The sequence below is a fragment of the Macaca thibetana genome, chromosome 10 (genome assembly GCF_024542745.1).
Source record: "Macaca thibetana thibetana isolate TM-01 chromosome 10, ASM2454274v1, whole genome shotgun sequence".
Classification (NCBI taxonomy): Eukaryota; Metazoa; Chordata; class Mammalia; order Primates; family Cercopithecidae; genus Macaca; species Macaca thibetana.
The window spans coordinates 50,754,059-50,775,674 of record NC_065587.1 but is presented as its reverse complement, the minus strand read 5'-3'; the positions used below and the strand labels follow the sequence as shown (position 1 = coordinate 50,775,674).

At 43.4% G+C, this 21,616-nt stretch overlaps 2 protein-coding genes across 13 annotated transcripts in view; one reads left to right on the top strand and one right to left on the bottom strand.

Moving 5' to 3' along the window:
- The window catches only part of DDX27 (DEAD-box helicase 27), a 135,242-nt gene that overhangs the window by 44,070 nt on the left and 69,556 nt on the right, over nt 1–21,616 (top strand). The window lies entirely within an intron of this gene.
- The window catches only part of STAU1 (staufen double-stranded RNA binding protein 1), an 80,471-nt gene that overhangs the window by 56,438 nt on the left and 2,417 nt on the right, over nt 1–21,616 (bottom strand). For 5 of the 12 annotated variants that reach the window (XM_050807454.1, XM_050807449.1, XM_050807452.1 and 2 more), the window contains exon 2: nt 5,865–5,935. The exons of 4 other annotated variants lie outside the window; for them this stretch is intronic. Coding sequence is in view for 2 of the 8 variants with exons in the window: in XM_050807455.1 (XP_050663412.1) it covers nt 5,865–5,903 (39 nt within the window). In the remaining 6 variants the exon portion in view is untranslated. Of the gene's footprint in view, nt 1–5,864; nt 5,936–6,382; nt 6,500–21,616 lie in introns of those variants that run through there. 3 more of the 12 variants (XM_050807451.1, XM_050807456.1, XM_050807461.1) reach the window with 1 other exon arrangement.

Sequence of the window (21,616 nt, the reverse complement as noted above, 5' to 3'; positions counted from 1 at the left end):
GATCTCAGCTCACGCAAGCTCCGCCTCCCGGGTTCACGCCATTCTCCTGCCTCAGCCTCCCAAGTAGCTGGAACTACAGGCGCCTGCCACCTCGCCCGGCGAGTTTTTTGTATTTTTTAGTAGAGACGGGGTTTCACTGTGTCAGCCAGGATGGTCTCGATCTCCTGACCTCGTGATCCGCCCGTCTCAGCCTCCCAAAGTGCTGGGATTACAGGCTTGAGCCACCGCACCCAGCCATAGTCTTTTTTTGTTTTGTTTTTTTGAGACGGAGTCTCACTCTGTCACCCAGGCTTGAGCGCAGTGGCGTGATCTCGGCTTACTGTAAGATCCGCCTCCCGGGTTCACGCCATTCTCCTGCCTCAGCATCCTGAGTAGCGGGGACTACAGGCGCCCACCACCATGACCAGCTGAATTTTTGTATTTTTAGCAGAGACGGGGGTTTCACCATGTTAGCCAGGATGGTCTCAATCTCCTGACCTCGTGATCCGCCCACCTCGGCCTCCCAAAGTGCTGGGATTACAGGCGTGAGTCACCACGCCAGGTCACAAGTAACTTATATTCTTAGACAGGAAAAGAAAATCCCCTTCCCATCTCAAAAGGCCCTAAAAAATAGATGCTAATTTTTTTTTTTTTTTGAGACAGAGTCTTGCTCTGTTGCCCAGGGTGGAGTGCAGTGGCACAATCTTGGCTCACTGCAAACTCCATCTTCTAGGTTCAAGCGATTTTCCTGCCTCAGCCTCCCGTTGAGACGGAGTCTCACTCTGTCGCCCAGGCTGGAGTGCAGTGGCCAGATCTCAGCTCACTGCAAGCTCTGCCTCCCGGCTTTTCGACATTCTCCTGCCTCAGCCTCCCGAGTAGCTGGGACTACAGGCACCCGCCACCTCGCCCGGCGAGTTTTTTGTATTTTTTAGTAGAGACGGGGTTTCACCGTGTTAGCCAGGATGGTCTCGATCTCCTGACCTCGTGATCCGCCCGTCTTAGCCTCCCAAAGTGCTGGGATTACAGGCTTGAGCCACCGCGCCCGGCCCCGAGTAGTTAAGATTACAGATGTGTACCACCACACCCAGCTACTTTTGTATTTTCAGTAGAGACAGCGTTTCGCCATGTTGGCCGGGCTGATCTTCAACTCCTGACCTCAAGTGATCCTCCTGCCTCGGCCTCCCAAAGTGCTGGGATTACAGGCATGAGCCACCGTGCCCAGCCTGATGCTAGTATTTTAGCACCCAAGCAGATGCTCCTCTCCCAAAGAGAAGCCGGGACAGACATCACAGTTATGAATGGGGGAAAATATATCATTTGCCCACATAACTCAAAGAACAAATTAAGTTTTTCATTACTGATATTGATATAGTTAATAGCAGCCTTCAAGGAACTGTGGAACTTTAGAAATGCAACTTCTATATAAATTCTGAACCTGTTGCTCAACAGTACTGTCCTGAAGACTAAGTCCTTAAATGCAAACAAGTCTTCCTTTAAACCTGTCTTTAAGGATTGTTTTCCATCAGGTAAATTAAGGACTCGAGAGATCAAAATGCTTTGTTAGAGTCTTCTTAGAGACAAACACTATTTTATACACAGTAAAATTAGGTTGAAAAGTTTGAAACGCAAAGATTCTTCAGATCTTGCTGGTGCTGGAAAACACCTCTTACTGTGAATTGTGTCGTGCTGCCATTTCCCTGCCTCTCTGCCTCCCACACAGATGAGGACCTTTCATCTCCTGGTTTTTTCCCTATTTGAAGGGCTTCAGACACCAGATCAAGAAAACATACTCATCTTAGTCTCAAGCCCTAATTTTACATAGCATACATAAGCACCATAATAAAACGTGCAAAATGATGGAGTTACAGGTATTTCTTTTAAAAGATTCCTTAATTCCATGTCCTCCTGCATCTTAAGATTGGCTTGGTAACACAAAAATCTTCTCATAAAAATAGAATCTTGCCTTGGCTGGCAGTTACCATTTTACAAGTGTCAAATAGCTTTTATGGGTTGTGGTGAAGAAGAATCTGGGCACATGAGCTCTACGAAAGTTTTTTTTAATTACACATGATGTACTTAAAAATGGTCACAAAATGTGTATTTGGCACTCAGCAGTGAACCTACCAAGACTAGACTGTACTGAGCACAATCTGAGTGATTTAATATACAAGAAGGCAGACCCTTCTAGAAATGGTTTACAGAACTATCTGCAATCGTGCTTAGTCTTTTTTTAATTATCTTGTGCTATGGCTAATACATGCTTAGTCTTATCCACTTTCAACTTACAGATTGTTAAATCTTTGCACTATGAAATATTTAAGCAATTATGGGAAAACATTTTTTTTTTTTTAACGGAGTCTCGCTCTGTCACCCAGGCTGGAGTACAGTGGTGCAATCTTGGCTCACTGCAAGCTCCGCCTCCCGGGATCATGCCATTCTCCTGCCTCAGCCTCCTGAGTAGCTGGGACTACAGGCGCCCGCCACAGCGCCCAGCTAATATTTTGTATTTTTAGTAGAGACGGGGTTTCACCGTGGTCTCTATCTCCTGACCTTGTGATCCACCCGCCTCGGCCTCCCAAAGTGCTGGGATTACAGGCATGAGCCACCATGCCCGGCCTGGGAAAACATTATTTTTTTTGGAGACAGTCTCACTCTGTCGCCCAGGCTGGAGTGCAGTGGCACGATCTTGGCTCACCGTAACCTCTGCCTCCTAGGTTCAAGTGATTCTCCTGTGTCAGCCTCCCGAGTAGTGGTAACTACAGGTGTGCACCACCACACCTGGCTAATTTTTTTGTGTTTTTAGTAGAAACAGGGTTTCACCATGTTGGTCAGGCTGGTCTTTAACTCCTGGCCTCAACTGATTCACCTGCCTTGGCCTCAACAAAGTGCTGGGATTATAGGCGTGAGCCACCGTGCCCAGTCAAAAAAACATTTTTAATAATCAATTTTTAAACTGGATTAACACAACTTATAATGTAGTAGCTGTACTTTTGTTTCATCAACATATCATTCCCCTTCATAGTAAGTGATATTTCCAAACAAGATGTGTCTGAAAAAAAAACAGAAGGAAAGAAGTGATCCCAATTTTGGAGAAGCCTCCTTTTCAGATCGTCACAAACATTTCACTAAATGTCTCCCCTTGGAAGTCTTTCGGTAAATCTGATGTAACACGGATATACAGATACAAAGGAGCACTCCTGTGCCTCGCTGTTATAAAGCAAAAGCAATTCTAAAATATACTCACTTAATAGTCTACAAAAACTTATTAAGCATCTATTACATGTAAACCCACAAATGGCAGACTGCACATTCTTAAATGCTGGAAAGGATCTGTGTGTTAAACTCTTCCTCAAAGACACAAGACGACACCTTTAAGCAATCACGTGTAAATCTATTATTCTGTTCTCTTTAGTTTTTTGAGAGGCTCCACTCCTACAGAAACTTGGTCAATTGAAAAACATTAAGTAATAAACCACTTTTTCTACAATATAAAGTCCTTTTCAATAGCCTTTAAATACATCTAAAATACCCACATCATTCCTTATACCGGTTATTTCTAAGATTCTTTTCTGACACATCTTTCTTGTTGCAATATGGTTGAATGTTTTCTGAAAGTAAACTCACTCTCCATTACTTCTCCCTCCCAGCCCCCCAAAACAGTAATTCATTGACTCCAAACATTATCCAAATACCTGTAGGCAGGGCAGACGCTAGTACACGAAGCATGTCAATCACTATCGTCCTATACGATCGTTTCCAAAATGACTGCTTTAAGGTCAATGTCAAGCAAATAATGTTCAATAGCAGGCCTATATATACTAAATAACCAATAACAAAAGGTTTTTTTAAAAGAAGTATGACCAAACTACTTAAAAAAAAAAAAAAAGAAACAAATCACTATGTACCTGATGCTCAAGCACAAAGAGGAGATTAGCCCTGAGGAGGCACACTCACTTGCAAGACAATAAAATTAACCAAAAATAATGTCTGGAAACAACCCAGGTTGTTCAAGATCTTTGCACTTGCAATACAAGTGAGACTGAATGTAGTCCCTGTCTCACACTTGGCCCAATGCCATGGGCAATGGAGGACTTTCTTTCCACACAAATGTAACAGTTGGGAGGTCAGATGGTCTGCTTAAAGAAACACTTCCTAAAAGAGATTTTCATTATTAATTTTCATCCTAGAAAACCCATCACACCATGCTAAAGTGAAAAACAATTTACCTCTACAGCCTAAAAAACTATAAACCTTATTTTCTTTTCTAGTTTTAAAACTTTATCAAGCTTCCGTCTCTCCTTCTCTAGGAGATATTCTCAAAACTAACAAAATTCAAGCACATATATTTGTAAACAGTTTTTAATCTAAACTTATACAAACATAGAAAACTTTCAAGGCAATAAAAATGAATACCTGTTCATGATCTGCTGGAGACTTTTAAAAGTAGTACCGTGTGACATATTCTTGACTATGAAGGGGCTTGGTTCAACATAATGGTTAACAGGCTTTTCCTTTCAGAAAAGGGAAACTGTAATCTGTAACCATGTGCCACCTACCTAGAAACACAACTGCATTTACCAGCATCTTCATGCAAAACAGACCAGTGCCAAGACTCACTTTCTAAGAAATCACCCTTGCTGCTAAGTAGCAACCAACAATGTTAAATCAGATCAAACTTCTGAGTTGTAGCTTTCAATTCCACTCCCAGCTCTTGGCAACCCACTCCTCTGTGCCTCAGCTTCCCCAAAACACTTCATAATAGGATATTTGATAAAGCCTCAGTTGCAGCAATCAGACAGTCAAAACACTAAAGGAATCCTGAGGCATGATAAAACAATTATTTAAAAAGAAAAGCATTAGGCCGGGCATGGTGGCTCACACCTGTAATCCCAACACTTTGGGAGGCCAAGGTGGGGGGATCACCTGATGTCAGGAGTTCAAGACCAGCTGACCAACATGGTGAAACCCCATCTCTACTAAAAATACAAAATTAGCCAGGCGTAGTGGCACATGACTGTAATCCCAGCTACTTGGGAGGCTGAGGCAGGAGAACTGCTTGAACCCGGGAGGCTGACGTGAGCCGACATGGCGCCATTGCACTCCAGCCTGGGCAACAAGAGCAAAACTCTGTTTCAAAAAGAAAGAAAGCAAAGCAAAGCATTATACAAATCCAGTGTGGTGAGTTTAAAACCATTCGCTGAGCTTTGTACAACTTCTATAATTTCCTTATGTTTCCACTTCCTCATTCTCAAAAAAAGTGGGTTAACTTGTCTCCTAATTACTACCTCAGAGATATGGTATGGCAATGTGCTTTCAGCTTTTAGAGGGAAAGTGTTAAAAGCAGGAAGCAGTGCTAACCCACATAGTGTATTTGGCATTGCCCTGACAAAAGACCAGAAAATCTTGAACACTCTTAGAAAACTCCTTTTTCATCTGAATGTTCACAAGCTGCTAGTGGTAAACGAAGCTTGATTCATAACCCTATCTCACGATAGAAAACAATGCTAAATTTGTTCCACAATTTGAAAATCACATTTAACAAACAATCTGAGAAATCGAAGGGTTTTTTTTAAAAAACCAAACTACAAAAGATACTATGACCAAGAAGCTTATTGAGCCAGTCATGTTTAATGACAGCTTCAGTCATCAATTCTCATGTCTCTATATTTAAAGAACATAGGCTTTACATTCTTGCCAATAACTTTTCGTACTTACTTTCTAATTAAATCAAGAGTAAAGATGAAATTCAAACTGCATAAAATTTATTTTGCTTCTCTAATATTACAGCCAGAAGTAAAAATCATTCTCCACACAACTCATTAAAGAATTCAAAAGTACCACTGATTATCAACAGGCCAGAAATTATAAAGCCAAATTATATGTACCTTAAAAAGAGGGCGTTCCAGGAACAATGTTGTTTTCATTCAGTTCTGAGAGGTTAAGTGGTTGATAAACTCTGGAAAATAAAAAATAGTAATTTAGTAGGGTAGGTCTTTTTTCTGAAACTGAAGACATACTGCTCAAGTTTTGGGGAAACCTATAATTTACAAGTAGGGAAGACTGAAGGCATGATGTCACAGTTTGAGGCAGCATGCAGTAGAGTCTTCAAAAGACACAAAAGACCTGGTGGCTCATGGCCTGTAATCCCAACACTTTGGGAGGCTGAGGCAGGCGGATCACCTGAGGCCAGGAGTTCGAGACCAGCCTGGCCAACATGATGAAACCCCATCTCTACTAAAAATACAAAAATTAGGCTGGGCACGGTGGCTCATGCCTGTAATCCCAGTACTTTGGGAGGCGGAGGTGGGCATATTGCAAGGTCAAGAGATTGAGACCATCCTGGCCAACACAGTGAAACCCCATCTCTACTAAAATACAAAAATTAGCCGGCATGATGGCATACCTGTAGTCCCAGCTACCTGGCAGGCTGAGGCAGGAGAATCCCTTGAACCTGGGAGGCGGAGGTTGCAGTGACTTGGGATCGCGCCACTGCACTCCAGCCTGGCAAAAGAGCAAGACTCTGTCTCAAAGAAAATAAATAAATAATACAAAAATTAGCGCAGGCATGTAATCCCAGCTACTTGGGAGGCTGACGCACAAAAATGGCTTGAATGCAGGAGGCAGAGGTTGCAGTGAGCCAAGATTATGCCACTGCACTCCGGCCTGGGCCACAGAGTAAGACTCTTAAAAAAAAAAAAAAAAAAAAAAAAAAAAAAGACACAATTGCCTGGAAGCTGAGTGAGGAATATTTTGCAGACACATTTATAAGAGACAGCAGAACTTTCCTTTTCCAGTTCCAATTATTTCCTGATGAGAGTAATGTGAATATCTCATAATCTTTGGGTTTTTTTGTTTGTTTGGGTTATTTTGAGATGGAGCCTCACTCTGTCCCCCAGGCTGGAGTGCAGTGGCGTGATGTCGGCTCCCTGCAACCTCCGCCTCCTGGGTTCAAGCAATTCTCCTGCCTCAGACTCTCGAGTAGCTGAGGTTACAGGTGCCCGCTACCACGCCCGACTAATTTTTGTTTTTTGGGGTTTTTTAGTAGAAACGGCGGGGTTTTACCAAGTTGGCCATGCTGGTCTCGAACACCTGACCTCAGGTGATCCACCCACCTCAGCCTCCCAAAGTGCTGAGATTACAGGCATGAGCCACCACACCCAGCCTCATAACTTATATTACATATTGTCCAACCACATAAGACTGATTTTCAAACCTGTGTTTTCTTTCCCTTTATACCTACTACTTTATTCATAAATGTCGTTAGCATATGCTTGGTGACCCAAATACAATTTCATGGAAAATTTTACCAATAGGCACTGGGTACATAAAATAGTGGTATATTAACTTGCAAAATATGAAAAAAGCACATTATCTCTAATAAGTACAAATCATAATCATTTTTAGAAGTGAACTTTAGATGACAGAATTTGAGTTTAATTCTCAAATTCTGCAGTCTATCTAGAGGTCCCCCAAGTTAAATGGTAGTCGTCAGTAGTAACACATAGAATTTCTTACCTTGAGATGCTTTTATACATTCTTACACTGTTTTTGCTTGTTTCAGTTTCTAACTGCTACTATGGCTTCACAGGCAATAAAAAAATCGCTGTTCACTGTCTAACTGATTCCACAAATAAACCATGAGCTCTAGTTTATTTTCTGGTATTTTAACAGTTCAGGTTCTTTTCGTAGATAGTATATTATACTAACAACTTTCCAGTCTAGAGCCCAGTTGTTCTAATACCTCAGCTATTCAAAAGACTGGCATGAATGGGAACTGAAAAAGGCCTCTGAGCAGCCCAAATACCTAAGACCTTCTAACACAGCCCATGCTTTTTAACAACAGGGGCCTCACTCAAGCCAAGCTTTTCCATGTTGAACAATTATTCTAAGTTTGGGTGTCTAGTTTTTGTTTTGTTTCCAAATCCCCTATTCTGAGAAGCAGGGTGTCTAGTTTTCTTTTTTTCTTTTATTTTTTTTTTTGAGACGGAGTCTCATTCTGTTGCCCAGGCTGGAGTGCAATGGTGCAATCTCGGCTCACCGCAACCTCCGCCTCCCGGGTTCAAGCTATTCTCCTGCCTCAGGCTCCCGAGTAGCTGAGATTACAGGTGGGTGCCACCACACCTGGCTAATTTTTGTATTTTTAGTAGAGACGGGGTTTCATCGTGTTAGCCAGGCTATTCTCCATCTGTGACCTCGTGATCTGCCCATCTCGGCCTCCCAAGGTGCAGGGATCACAGGTGTGAGCAATCACACCCCGTCCAGGGTGTCTAGTTTTCTAGCCCAAAGCAGAAGTAAAAAATAAAAGACAAGTGTGATGGCTCATGCTTGTAACCCCAGCACTTTGGGAGGCTGAGGCAGGTGGATCGCTTGAGCTCAGGTGTTTGAGACCAGCCTGGGCAACATGGCGAGACCTTGTCTCTATTAAAATAAAATTTAAAAATTTAAGGGCCGGGCGCGGTGGCTCAGGCCTGTACTCCCAGTACTTTGGGAGGCCGAGGCAGGCAGATCACGAAGTCAGGAGTTGGAGACCATCCTGGCTAACACGGTGAAACCCCGTCTCTATTAAAAATACAAAATAATTACGGCAGGCACCTGCAGTCCCAGCTACTCAGGAGGTTGAGGCACAAGACTGGCGTGAACCTGGGAGGCGGAGCTTGCAGTGAGCCGACATCACACCACTGCACTCCAGCCTGGGTGACAGAGTAAGACTCCGTCTCAAAAAATAATAATAATAATTTAAAACACACACACAAAAAGTTAAATATAAGAATGGGAAAAGGGGCTATTAGAGTCAGACATAAAGATGATGCTAAAAAATAACCATCAACTTAGCAAAGAAAGAAGAGAGAGAGAGAGGAGAAATACAGCAGACTGCGCCCATATGGATCTCAAATACTTTTACACAGTGATAGCTGAGATTCATACAAACATTCACATTTTGGCCAGGTGTGGTGGCTCATGCCTGTAATCCCAACACTTTGGGAGGCCAAGACAGAACTTCTTGAGCCCAGGAGTTCGAGGCCAGTCTAGGAAACAGATGGAGACCCCATCTCTACAAAAAATTTTAAAACTAGCTAGGCATGGTAGTATGTGCCTGTAGTCTCAGCTACTTGGAAGGCTGAGATGGAAGGACTGCTTGAGACCAGAAGGTTGAAGCTGCAGTGAGCCCTGACAGCATCACTGCACTCCAGCCTAGGCAATAAAGCAAGACTCCATGTCAAAAAAACAACAAAAATTCATATTTCCATATGCAAATCTATTTTTTCAAATCCTCCAATTTCAAAAGATAATTCAAAGCCATCATGATCATTACCAATATATCTACATAGTGCACACTTGCCACTGCAATTTTCCCCAGTCAAGAATGCGTACTAAGCCGGGCACGGCGCTCACGCCTGTAATCCCAGCACTTTGGGAGGCCAAGGTGGGCCAATCACCTGAGGTCAGGAGTTCGAGGCTAGGCTGGCCAACATGGTGAAATCCCATCTCTACTAAAAATACAAAAATTAAGCCGGCGCAGTGACTCATGCCTGTAATCCCACCACTTTGGGAGGTCAAGGCAGGTGGATCACCTGAGGTCAGGAGTTCAAGACCAGCCTGGCTAACATGGTGAAACCCTGTCTCTACTAAATATAAAAAAAATTAGTCTGGCATGGTGGCACATACTTGTAATCCCAGCTACTTGGAAGGCTGAGGCTGAAGAATCACTTGAACCCAGGAGGCAGAGGTTGCAGTGAACTGAGATTGGGCCACTGTATTCCAGCCTGGGTAACAGAGCGAGACTCTGCCTCAAAAATAAAATAAAATAAAAATATAAAAATTAGTCAGGCATGGCCAGGTACAGTGGCTCATGCCTGTAATCCTAACACTTTGGGAGGCTGAGGCAGGCGGATCACAAGGTCAGGAGATTGAGACCATCCCGGCTAACACTGTGAAATCCCGTCTCTACTAAAAAATAAGAATAAAAAAATAGCCAGGCGTGGTGACGGGCACTCGTAGTCCCAGCTACTCCAGAGACTGAGGCAGAATAGCGTGAACCCGGGAGGCAGAGCTTGCAGTGAGTGGAGATCACACCACTGCACTCCAGCCTGGGCGACAGAGCGAGACTCCATCTCAAAAAAAAAAAAAAAAAAATTAGCCAGGCATGGTGGCACACGCCTGTAATCTCAGCTTCTTGGGAGGCTGAGGTGGGAAAATCGCTTGAACCTGGAAGGTAGAGGCTGCAGTGAGCCGAGATCACGCCAGTGCACTCCAGCCTGGGTGACAGAGCAAGACTCCATCTCAAAGGAAAACAAAAGCATATTAGAATACAAGAGCATGAATTAAATTCACTACTTTATTCATTCAACAAATAATTATTCAACACCTATTTACAGGCACTATTCTAGGCACTGGGGAAAGGTATGCACAGTAAGACACAGTCACTGTCCGGATGGAATTCACATTCGTACACCCAACACAAATTTTTTAATAAATAACTCACAGTAGCCCTTTAGTAGTAACATAGCACTGGCCAGGCGCGGTGGCTCACGCCTGTAATCCCAGCACTTTGGGAGGCCAAGGTGGGCGGATCACAAGGTCAGGAGATCAAGACCATCCTGGCTAACACAGTGAAACTGCATCTCTACTAAAAAATACAAAAAATTAGCTGGTCGTGGTCGTGGGCACCTGTAGTTCCAGCTACTCAGGAGGCTGAGGCAGGAGAATTGCTTGAACCCGGGAGGCAGAGCTTGCAGTGAGCCAAGATTACACCACTGCACTCCAGCCTGGGTGACAGAGCGAGACTCTGTCTCAAAGAGAAAAAAAAAAAAACACAGCACCTCATAACTGAAAAAGACACATAAAAATGTAAAAGATGGCTGGGTATGGTGGCCCACGCCTATAATCCCAACACTTTGGGAGGCCAAGGTGGGAGAAAGAGCCCAGGAGTTTGAGACCAGGCTGGGCAACATACTGAGACTCTGTCTCTACAAAAAATTTTTTTTTTTTTTTTTTTTTTTTTTTTTTTTTTGAGACGGAGTCTCGCTATGTCGCCCAGGGTGGAGTGCAGTGGCCGGATCTCAGCTCACTGCAAGCTCCGCCTCCCGGGTTTTTACGCCATTCTCCTGCCTCAGCCTCCCGAGTAGCCGGGACTACAGGCGCCCACCACCTCGCCCGGCTAGTTTTTTGTATTTTTTAGTAGAGACGGGGTTTCACCGTGTTAGCCAGGATGGTCTCGAACTCCTGACCTCGTGATCCGCCCGTCTCGGCCTCCCAAAGTGCTGGGATTACAGGCTTGAGCCACCGCGCCCGGCCTACAAAAAATTTTTTAAAAGTAGCCAGATGTGGTGGCACACACACCTTGATCCCAGCTACTTGGGAGGCTGAGGTGGGCGGACTGCTTGAACCCAGGAGGTGGAGGCTGCAATGAAGGGTGATTGTGCCAGTGCACTCCAGCCTAGATGACAGAGTGAGACCCTGTGTCAAAATCAAACAAACGACGACAACAAAATATGTAAAAGGGTATTTAGGGTAAGGGCAAACCAGATGTTGGGTATGATGTAAAAAAACTCTCAACTGGGGATCTGAGTTTGGGTTGCAACTCTGCCACTCACCTGAATAACCCTAAACAAGTTACATCTGCAGGCCTCACCCTTTTAATATGTAAAATGGGGTTATGCCTGTAATCCCAGCACTTTGGGAGGCTGAGGCAGAAGGATCACTCGAGGCCAGGATTTCCAGACCAGCCTGGGCAACAAAGTGAGACCTCCATCTCTACAACAGTTTAAAAATTAGCCAGGTGTGGTGCCATGTGCCTGTAGTCCCAGCTACTTGGGAGGCTGATGTGGGAGGATTGCTTGGGCCCATCAGGTTGAGGCTACAGTGAGCTATGATCGTACCACAGCACTCCAGCCTGGGGTGATGAAAAAAAAAAAAAAAATGGGATACCATCACAATTTTTTAGGGTTTTTTTTTATTGTTTTTGAGACAGAGTCTCACTCTGTCACCCAGGCTGAAGTGCAGTGGCACCATCTCCACTCACTGCAACCTCCACCTCCCAGGTTCAAGCAACTATCCTGCCTCAGCCTCCCGCACAGCTGGAATTACAGGCACCCACCACCACACCTGGCTGATTTTTGTATTTTTAGTAGAAACAGGGTTTCACCATGTTGGCCAGGCTAGTCTTGAACTCCTGACCGCAAGTGATCTGCCTGATGGCCTCCCAAAGTGCTGGGATTACAGGGGTGAGACACCGCGCCCAGCCTACCACAATGTCTGGGTTTTTTTTTTTTTTTTTTTTTTTTGAGACGGAGTCTCGCTCTGTCTCCTGGGCTGGAGTGCAGTGGCCGGATCTCAGCTCACTGCAAAAGCTCCACCTTCCGGGTTTATGCCATTCTCCTGCCTCAGCCTCCCAAGTAGCTGGGACTACAGGCGCCCGCCACCACGCCCGCCAATTTTTTTTTTTTGTATTTTTTTTTAGTAGAGATGGGGTTTCACCGTGTTAGCCAGGATGGTCTCGATCTCCTGACCTCGTGATCCACCCATCTCGGCCTCCCAAAGTGCTGGAATTACAGGCTTGAGCCACCGCGCCCGGCCACAATTTCATATGATTAATAAAATGGTAATCATATGATTCTTGGGTGGATTAACTGGTAATGTAGGCGAAATGCTTGTAAACTATGACATGCCGGCTGGGTGTGGTGACTCATGCCTGTAATCTCAGCACTTTGGGAAGTCGAGGCAGGTGGAGCACAAGGCCAGGAGTTTGAGACCAGCCTGGCCAACAGGGTGAAACCCTGTCTCTACTAAAAATACAAAAAAAAAAAAAAAAAAAAAAAAACCTAGCCGGGTACAGTGGCAGGCACCTGTAATCCCAGATACCCGGGAGCTGAGCCAGGACAATCGCTTGAACCCAGGAGGTGGTGGTTGCAGTGAGCAGAGACCACGCCACTGCACTCCAGCCTGGGCGACAGGGCAAGACTCCGTCTCAAAAACAAAAAAAACAAAGTCCAGGCACAGTTGCTCACGCCGGTAATCCCAGCACTTTGGGAGGCCGCAGTGGGCGGATCACAAAGTCAGGAGTTCAAGACCAGCCTGACCAACATGGTGAAACCTCATCTCTACTAAAAATTAAAAAATTAGCCGGGCATGGTAGCACAGACCTGTAGTCCCAGATACCTGAGAGGCTGAGGCAGGAAAATCACTTGAACCCAGGAGATGGAGGTTGCAGTGAGCCAACATCACATCACTGCACTCCAGCCTGGGCAACTCAGCCACACTCCTTCTCAAAAAACAAAAAACAAACAAAACAGTATGACATGCCATGCCAAAGTCAGCTGTTAAACATTATTAGGGTAGACCATAACTTACATTATAAAATGATAATAAAAAGCCACATTCAAAACACCCTATTACGAAGATTAAAAAGGCCAAGGCCAAGGCGAGGGGATCGCCTCAGGTCAGGAGTTCGAAACCAGCCTGGCCAACATGGTGAAACCCTATCTCTACTAAAAATACAAAAATTAGTTGGGCATGGTGGTGGGTGCTTGTGATCCCAGCTACTCGGGAGGCTGAGGCAGGAGAATTGCTTGAACCCGGGAGGCAGAGGTTGCAGGGAGCTAAGATTGAGCCACTACACTTCAGCCTGGATGACAGAGTGAGACTCCATCTCAAACTATATATATATATATATATATATAAATAAAAAGAAAAGCAAATGAAAAGGCCAGGCACAGTGGCTCACACCTGTAATCCCAGAACTTTGGAAGGCTGAGGCTGGCAGATTACGAGGTCAGGAGATCAAGACCATCCTGGCTAACATGGTGAATCCCGTCTCTACTAAAAATACAAAAAATTAGCCGGGCGTGGTGGCGGGCGCCTGTAGTCCCAGCTGCTCAGGAGGCTGAGGCAGGAGAATGGTGTGAACCCGGGAGGCGGAGCTTGCAGTGAGCCAAGATCGTGCCACTGCACTCCAGCCTGGGCAACAGAGCAAGACTCCATCTCAAAAAAAAAAAAAAAAAAAAGGCTGGGCATGGTGGCCCACACCTGTAATCCCAGCACTTGGGAGGCTAAAGCAGATGGATCACCTGAGGTCAAGAGTTCGCGACCAGTCTGGCCAACATGGCGAATCTTTACTAAAAATACAAAAATTAGCTGGGCACGGTGGTGCATGCCTGTAATCCCAGCTACTCAGGAGATTGAGGCAGGAGAATCGCTTGAACCTGGGAAGCAGACGTGGCAGCGAGCTGAGATCGTGCCACTGCACTCCAGCCTGGGCTACAAGAGAGAAACGCCATCTCAAAAAAAAAAAAAAATGATAAAAAGTAGCAAATTATAGAAAGTCCTTCACGCAAAAGAAAGTTGATTTCACTTGTATTCTTTTTTATGTTTGGTGCTTGAATAAATTCTCAGCTAAAAGGAAAATTACTATACAGAAATAGTCACTTGCTAAACATTACAGGTTGCAAAGGTTTACTCAATGATAAACCAAAAGGAAACTTATTTGCCTAACTATATTTGAATGTCATCTAGGTAAAGGGTCATGGAGCTTTCATGAGCAGGTTGGTTCAATTGTGCAACAAGGAAAATAAGCTTCCAAGCATAATTAGAGTTATCATTACACATAAATTGTTCTTTCTGACAGAGGAAAGGACCGCCCAACATTCTGCATAAAATCACAATGGCTTCAGCAAACAACGGCCCTATTTGTATCGGGGTGGAATCTGCAAGGGTAGAAAATTCATGCCTCAGTTAATTGTAATCTATAGACGGCACAGACTTCAAAAAAGCAAAGACAGGAGAAAATCAGACAAGATCTAGTTAGATCCTAAAGCACATCTCTGAAAGGAGCTAATATAGTAACAATGTAAGCAGCATTATCTGCTCACTTCATCCCAAGGGGTATTTCCAACACCTTTTAGTGATTAGCGAGACATGCTATGTCATTACAGACTACACGGTAGCCTCAGTTGAAGTTAAACACAAAATGGAACTTCAGACACCATCTCACTAAAAGCTCAAATCCAAAGGCAGATTTAATTTCATTGATCCAGCCTTTTAAGACTAGCCATAAAAGACGACGACTGCCCGGGTGGAATACCAAAGAAGCTTCTGATTCAGATCACCGATTCAAAGAAAAGTAAAACAAAATTGTTCAGGAAGCAGCTCAATTCCAAACAGAAAGCTGCATTAAATACTCCCAACAGTATCAGCCACAAAAGGGATGTTAGAAAGGGCTAGGAAGCAAAGAGGACAACCAGCACCTATCCTATAAAGTTAATTGGAAGCTTAATTAACTCATTTCCACTAAAGCAGAACGTTAGAATTCAGAAGAAATGAATTTTTTAGCAACAATCTGGACTATTGGTTTTTTGTTTTTGTTTTTGTTTTTGTTTTTGAGACGGAGTCTCGCTGTGTCTCCCAGGCTGGAGTGCAGTGGCGTGATCTCGGCTCACTGCAAGCTCCGCCTCCCGGGTTCACGCCATTCTCCCGCCTCAGCCTCCCGAGTAGCTGAGACTACAGGCGCCCGCCACCACGCCCGGCTAGTTTTTTGTATTTTTAGTAGAGACGGGGTTTCACCATGTTAGCCAGGATAGTCTCGATCTCCTGACCTCGTGATCCACCCGCCTCGCCTCCCAAAGTGCTGGGATTACAGGCTTGACCCACCGCACCCGGCCATTGTTTTTGTTTTGTACATGGAGTTTTGTTCTGTCGCCCAGGCTGGAGTGCAGTGGCACAATGTCAGGTCACCACAACCTCCACCTCCCAGGTTCAAGCCATTCTTCTGCTTCAGTCCCCCGAGTAGCTGGGATTACAGGCACACACCACCACACCCAGTTAATTTTTGTATTTTCAGTAGAGACAGGATTTCACCATGTTGGCCAGGCTGGTCTCGAACTCCTGACCTCAGGTGATGCGCCTGCCTTGGCCTCCCAAAATGATAGAATTACAGGCGTGGCCACCGTGCCAGCAATTTTTAACAAACTTGATGGCACATGATAGTAGTAATTTAGGAGCTGGCCTCCTTCAACACAAAGGTTAATAAGACAGCCCCTCCCCACACACAAACCTGTGGATCAGTTTTAAGTTTTAGCTTAATTTGACAGAACAAATAAAAGGAAACTGGAAAGCTATTTCAAGGGTCCATTTAAAAGACTATTACTTAACCAGGCTTTCTTTCAAACTGATCTAAGGTTCTAATGAGCAAAATTCATCCTAGCTGCTGTGGTGGGGAGAGTCGGGGGAGGGCCGCTAGTGACAAGCAGAAACAATTATCCTAAACAAAAAGCACCTAAGCATAATTTAGAGACAAAGCATGGTTCAGTGGAAAGAGCACTGACTTCGGAGTCAGACCAGCCTATGCTCTAGAACTAATACTTGCTGTCTCAGGACTCTGAGCCAGTTATCTGGCCTCTCGGAAGTATCCTCAGCAATTATGACCTTTACGCTGCAAAGATGTTTGCATTAGAAATACAACATAAAGGGTCTAAGAAACCCTTTTATTTTGGTTCAAGGAAAGAGCTAAATGAACTGCAACTTTTATATTATTAGGTAAATTCAACTTGACCTTTTAGATTCCTTTTCTGCATAAAATAACCTTCATCCTGTAATTCTAACCTGGCCCATGGTTAGAATCACAGAGCTCAATAGTAGCGAATATTATTATCCAGCAAATTCACTAAACCTGTTCTTACACATGAACATCTATAAAACTTACAGCGACACTCCACTTGTAAAAAGTTTTAAATGGGATCAGAGAATATGCTGACTAAAACCAACCCACTCACTGAGCAACCAGTTCTGTAGCTACATCAAATACAGGGGTAAGGCCGGGCACAGTCGCTCAAGCCTGTAATCCTAGCACTTCTCGAGGCTGAGGCGGGCAGACTGCCTGAGCTCAAGAGTTCGAGACCGGCCTGGGCAACACAGCAAAACTCTGTCTCTACTAAAAATACAAAAAATTAGCCGGGTGTGGTGGTGCTCGCTTGTAGTCTCAGCTACTCGGGAGAATTGCTTTAACCCAAGAAGTGGAGGTTGCAGTGAGCCGAGATCACACCACTGCACTCCAGCATGGGCAACAGGGCAAGATTGTCTCCAAAAAAAAAAAAAAAAAAAAAAAAAGCAGAGGCAATCTAATGAAGGTTTAACCCTCAGCAATCATTTTCACTCAGGGGAAAAGACCCCAATGTATTTAAATAGATTTTCTTAGTCTTTATTGTCTGGGAGACATGACACAAAATTTTTATCATAATAAAATGGCCAGTTTTGCTTCCATTACTTTTATAAACCCAAGTAGTCATCACACTTCTTTCCCAAATTAGATTCCAGATTAAACAGAAGCCAGATGGGTTACAGATTTGATATTTAGAAGACTAATTTTTAATCGAAAGCAAACACTTTCTCAAATTTTTCCACTTTTGCTTTCAGTAAATATACTTTGAGGGAGCTCCCTGAGTCTACTTCTTTAATAAACACATGTAATCCCAGAAAATATACAGTAATTAACAGCCTGAGGGATTTTTCTCTACTTCCATTTATCTGGTGACATAAATCACTGTTACATCAACCTTATTCACTAGTATGGGAATGTAAACATTTAAAAAATAAATTAAGCTATTTGCAGTAATTTCCATTTTACCACTTTAAAAATATTACTTTTCTTTTGGTAAGGTTTTCTAGTTCAGAGCATTAAGCTGTCAATAAGACAGATATCTAAGCCATCCATCCGGTGGCATTTGATAAGATAAACTTAGCTATATATTTATAATCCTATTATCTCCTTAGCAGGTGAGAACAATGGATTTAGCCAACATTATTCAAGCTTCATAATACTGTATGGTAAAATGTTAATGATAAAGAGTAGATGGTATTCACCACCATGAAACAAGGCAGAAATAAACAGAAAGTAGACAGTATCTAAAGAGATGTACAATAAAACTTCATAAACTTTGTTAATATGTTTGAAATTTTTCATAATAAAATGGTGGGGGTAAATAATCATAGCAACTAACATGCCCTCTCATAGTTCAACCGTTAACTGGCAATTTATATTTTTTGGAACAGCACAAATGGTATACAGCTTTGATTCTGGTGAAGTTTTATTTAAAGAAAACCTCATGTAGAAAATTACACGAGAAGCATTTCAACCACAAATGTCTCCATCACCAGAAGTCAAGGTAAAATAACCTGTTATAGGTCTAATGTGAAACAAATCTGTCATAAAATTCTCTAAATATTTTTGAAAGCTCTAAAAAAGCTACCTCAAAGCTCTTGAGAGGGGAGGAATTTATACTTCCTGAAACTGAACAATTCTGCATCACTAAATATGACATCAAATAGAAGCTCATGAAAACAAGGCCTCTGCCTATAATTGCAGCTACTAAGGCGGCTGAGGTGGGAGGATCACTTGAGCTCAGGAGTTCAAGATCAGCCTGGGCAACAAACTCTGGAACTGGCTTGTGGAATCCCACAAAAAGATACCTTTTTCATGAAAGTTTCATCTTTATGCTGAATTACACTCTTACTCAATCCAGTAAAAAGGCTCAAAGAAAGTTGCCCTACAGGCCAGGCGTGGTGGCTCACGCCTGTAACCCCAGCACTTTGGGAGGCCGAGGTGGGCGGGATCACAAGGTCAGGAGATGGAGACTATCCTGGCCAACACGGTGAAACCCCGTCTCTACTAAAAATACAAAAAATTAGCTGGGCGTGGTGGCGGGCGCCTGTAGTCCCAGCTACTCGGGAGGCTGAGGCGGGAGAATGGCTTCAACCCAGGAGGCGGAGCTTGCAGTTAGCTGAGATTGCGCCACAGCACTCCAGCCTGGGTGACAGAGTGAGACTCGGTCTCACAAAAAAAAAAAAAAAAAGAAAGAAAGCTGCCCTACAAACTGAGACTACCTTGTGGTATTGGGGAGAGAGACGGGATGAAGCAGCATCCAGTATGATAACACCCAGAATGATATTAATGATCTGGACTTTAGAATGGGGGTGGAGGAGAGTTCCATGAGTCATGGCCATTTCTAAACTTAAAACACAGTAAATCCTCTCTTTTTTTTTTTTTTTTTTTTTTTTTTTTTTAGGCGGAGTCTCGCTCTGTTGCCCAGGCTGGAGTGCAGTGGCGCGATCTCGGCTCACTGCAAGCTCCGCCTCCCGGGTTCCCGCCATTCTCCTGCCTCAGCCTCCCGAGTAGCTGGGACTACAGGCGCCGCCACCACGCCCGGCTAATTTTTTTGTATTTTTAGTGGAGACGGGGTTTCATTGTGTTAGCCAGGATGGTCTCGATCTCCTGACCTCGTGATCCGCCTGTCTCGGCCTCCCAAAGTGCTGGGATTACAGGCTTGAGCCACCGCGCCCGGCCAGTAAATCCTCTCTTAATATAAGGGATAGGTTCTGGGAAACTGAGACTTCCGACTAACACAGGCTAACTGATACAAAGAAGAGTTAGGTTCTAGGGCATATTTCTCATCAGAAAAACATCACCAAACTTTCAAATAAAGACCAAACACTTCTAATATTAAACACTGAAATAAATGTGAAGTAGATATAATTTTTTTTTTCTTGAGACATACTTCCGCTCTTGTTGCCCAGGCTGGAGTGCAATGGCATGATAACCGCTCACTGCAACCTCTGCCTCCCAGGCTCAAGTGACTCTCCTGCCTCAGCCTCCTGACTAGCTGGGATTACAGGCGCCCACCAACAAGCCTGGCTAATTTTTTGTATTTTTAGTAGAGACAGGGTTTCGCCATGCTGGCCAGCTGGTCTCCAACTCCTGATCTCAGGTGATCTGCCCGCCTCAGCCTCCCAAAGTTCTGGGATTACAGGCGTGGGGCTGCAGTAAGCCGAGATTGCACACAGCCTGGGCGACAAGAGTGAAACTCCATCTCAAAAAAAAAAAATTTACCACTTATTCCAGTTCAGGGTTGGGGTGGCTGGAGCCTATCCCAGCAGCTCAGAGTGCAAGGCCGGAACCGGCCCTGGACAGGACATCCACTGCAGAAAGCACTCACACATACACACACTGCTCCACACACCAGTGAACCTCATGTGCACAGCTTTGGGATGTGGGAGGAAATCAAGAGTACCCCGAGAAAACCCATGCAGGGATAGGGAGAACGTGCAAACTCCACAAACAGTTTTTTTCCTCACATTATCTTGAAACAACATTATTCAAGGATCTGCTGTAATCTGTATATACCTGGGCTTTCTGGCTGAAGCATAAAAGAGAGCAACTTATTCTGAAGAAACTCTATTTATGGTAACAATTCTCAATGCTTATAATTTTTACTTTAAGCTTAATGAGAAGCACTACACATTTTCTAAAATGTGTTGTGTCCTTTCCCAGATACTAAATTGGTGTTTCTTTCCTAAATCAATTTTAAGAGGTGTATCCTTCCCCATCTTCCAGGTAGTAATAACTAAAACGTAACATGTAACATTTCCACTGTACCAGATCAAGCTCAAAAGTAAACCTACAAACCTGAAATAACGTTACAGATCTAAAAGCTGAAAACTATTCATGAATAGAAATTTGAAAGTTATGCAACAATGACAAACATTTATAATATTCCTGTCAAATTCCATTATAAGAGAGATCTTTTAGACACAAGAAAGAAAAACGTGAACACTCATGCTGTGATTTCATACTATTCACAAAAATTAAGGTTTCATTCATATTTGCTAAATTTGTTATTTGGAAATAGAGCACATGGGGGCTCTTTGGAAAACAATTCTATGATAAAAGATTATCTTTTGCTTAATTCTTAACCTAAGGTAACAGCAGTATCTTTACACAACTACTGTAAAGAAACTTTTTAAGTTTTCGTTACGAATTATTAACTGTAGTTTAACTTTGACACAAAGTTATCTCTATTAAAGTGGGTTAACAGGCAGGTCTCTGCCAAACAGGACTAGGGAGATCTGTATTTCTGTTTGCTTTTCAATTATAGTCATTAATAGCTCAAGAATTTTTGCTTTTGTACACAACAAAGAAGCAAGGCTATATTTTGACTTTGAGGAGCTGAAAGCATTGAATCAAGAGTTAATTTTCTTTTTCTTTTCTGCTGTACAGAAACCATTTATAAACAGAGAAGGGAAGCCCAACGAACAAAATGATAACTATTATTCTACTAAAAGTAAATTGTGACATTAATCTAGAGCAATCTGGTAAAAGCCAAAATCGCTAATGTTGCGATACAACGTTTAAGATTTGTTTCAAAATAATCTAGTTTGTGTGGGGGGATACAACATGAAACAAAACCGACCTTGGCTATGAGTTAATAATTGTCAAAGCTGAGTGAGTGACTAATACATGGGGTTCTCCATACTATTCGAGTTTTACATATTTTCCAGAATAAAAAGATTTTTTTAAATGGTATTTAAAATACCATTTCCCTATTGCAATATGCCATAGTGATATGGCAGTATTAGACATGCTTTACACTGTTTGTATAGTTGTTTGCTTACGTGGTTTTTTTGGTGTTTTTTTTTTTTTTTTTTTTTTTTTTTTTTTTTTTTTTTTGAGACAGTCTCGCTCTGTCGCACAGGCAACCTCCGCCTCCTGGGTTCAAGCGATTCTCCTGCCTCGGCCTCACGAGTAGCTGGGACTGCAGGCGCCCGCCACCGCATCCGGCTACTTTTTGTATTTTCAGTAGCGACGGGGTTT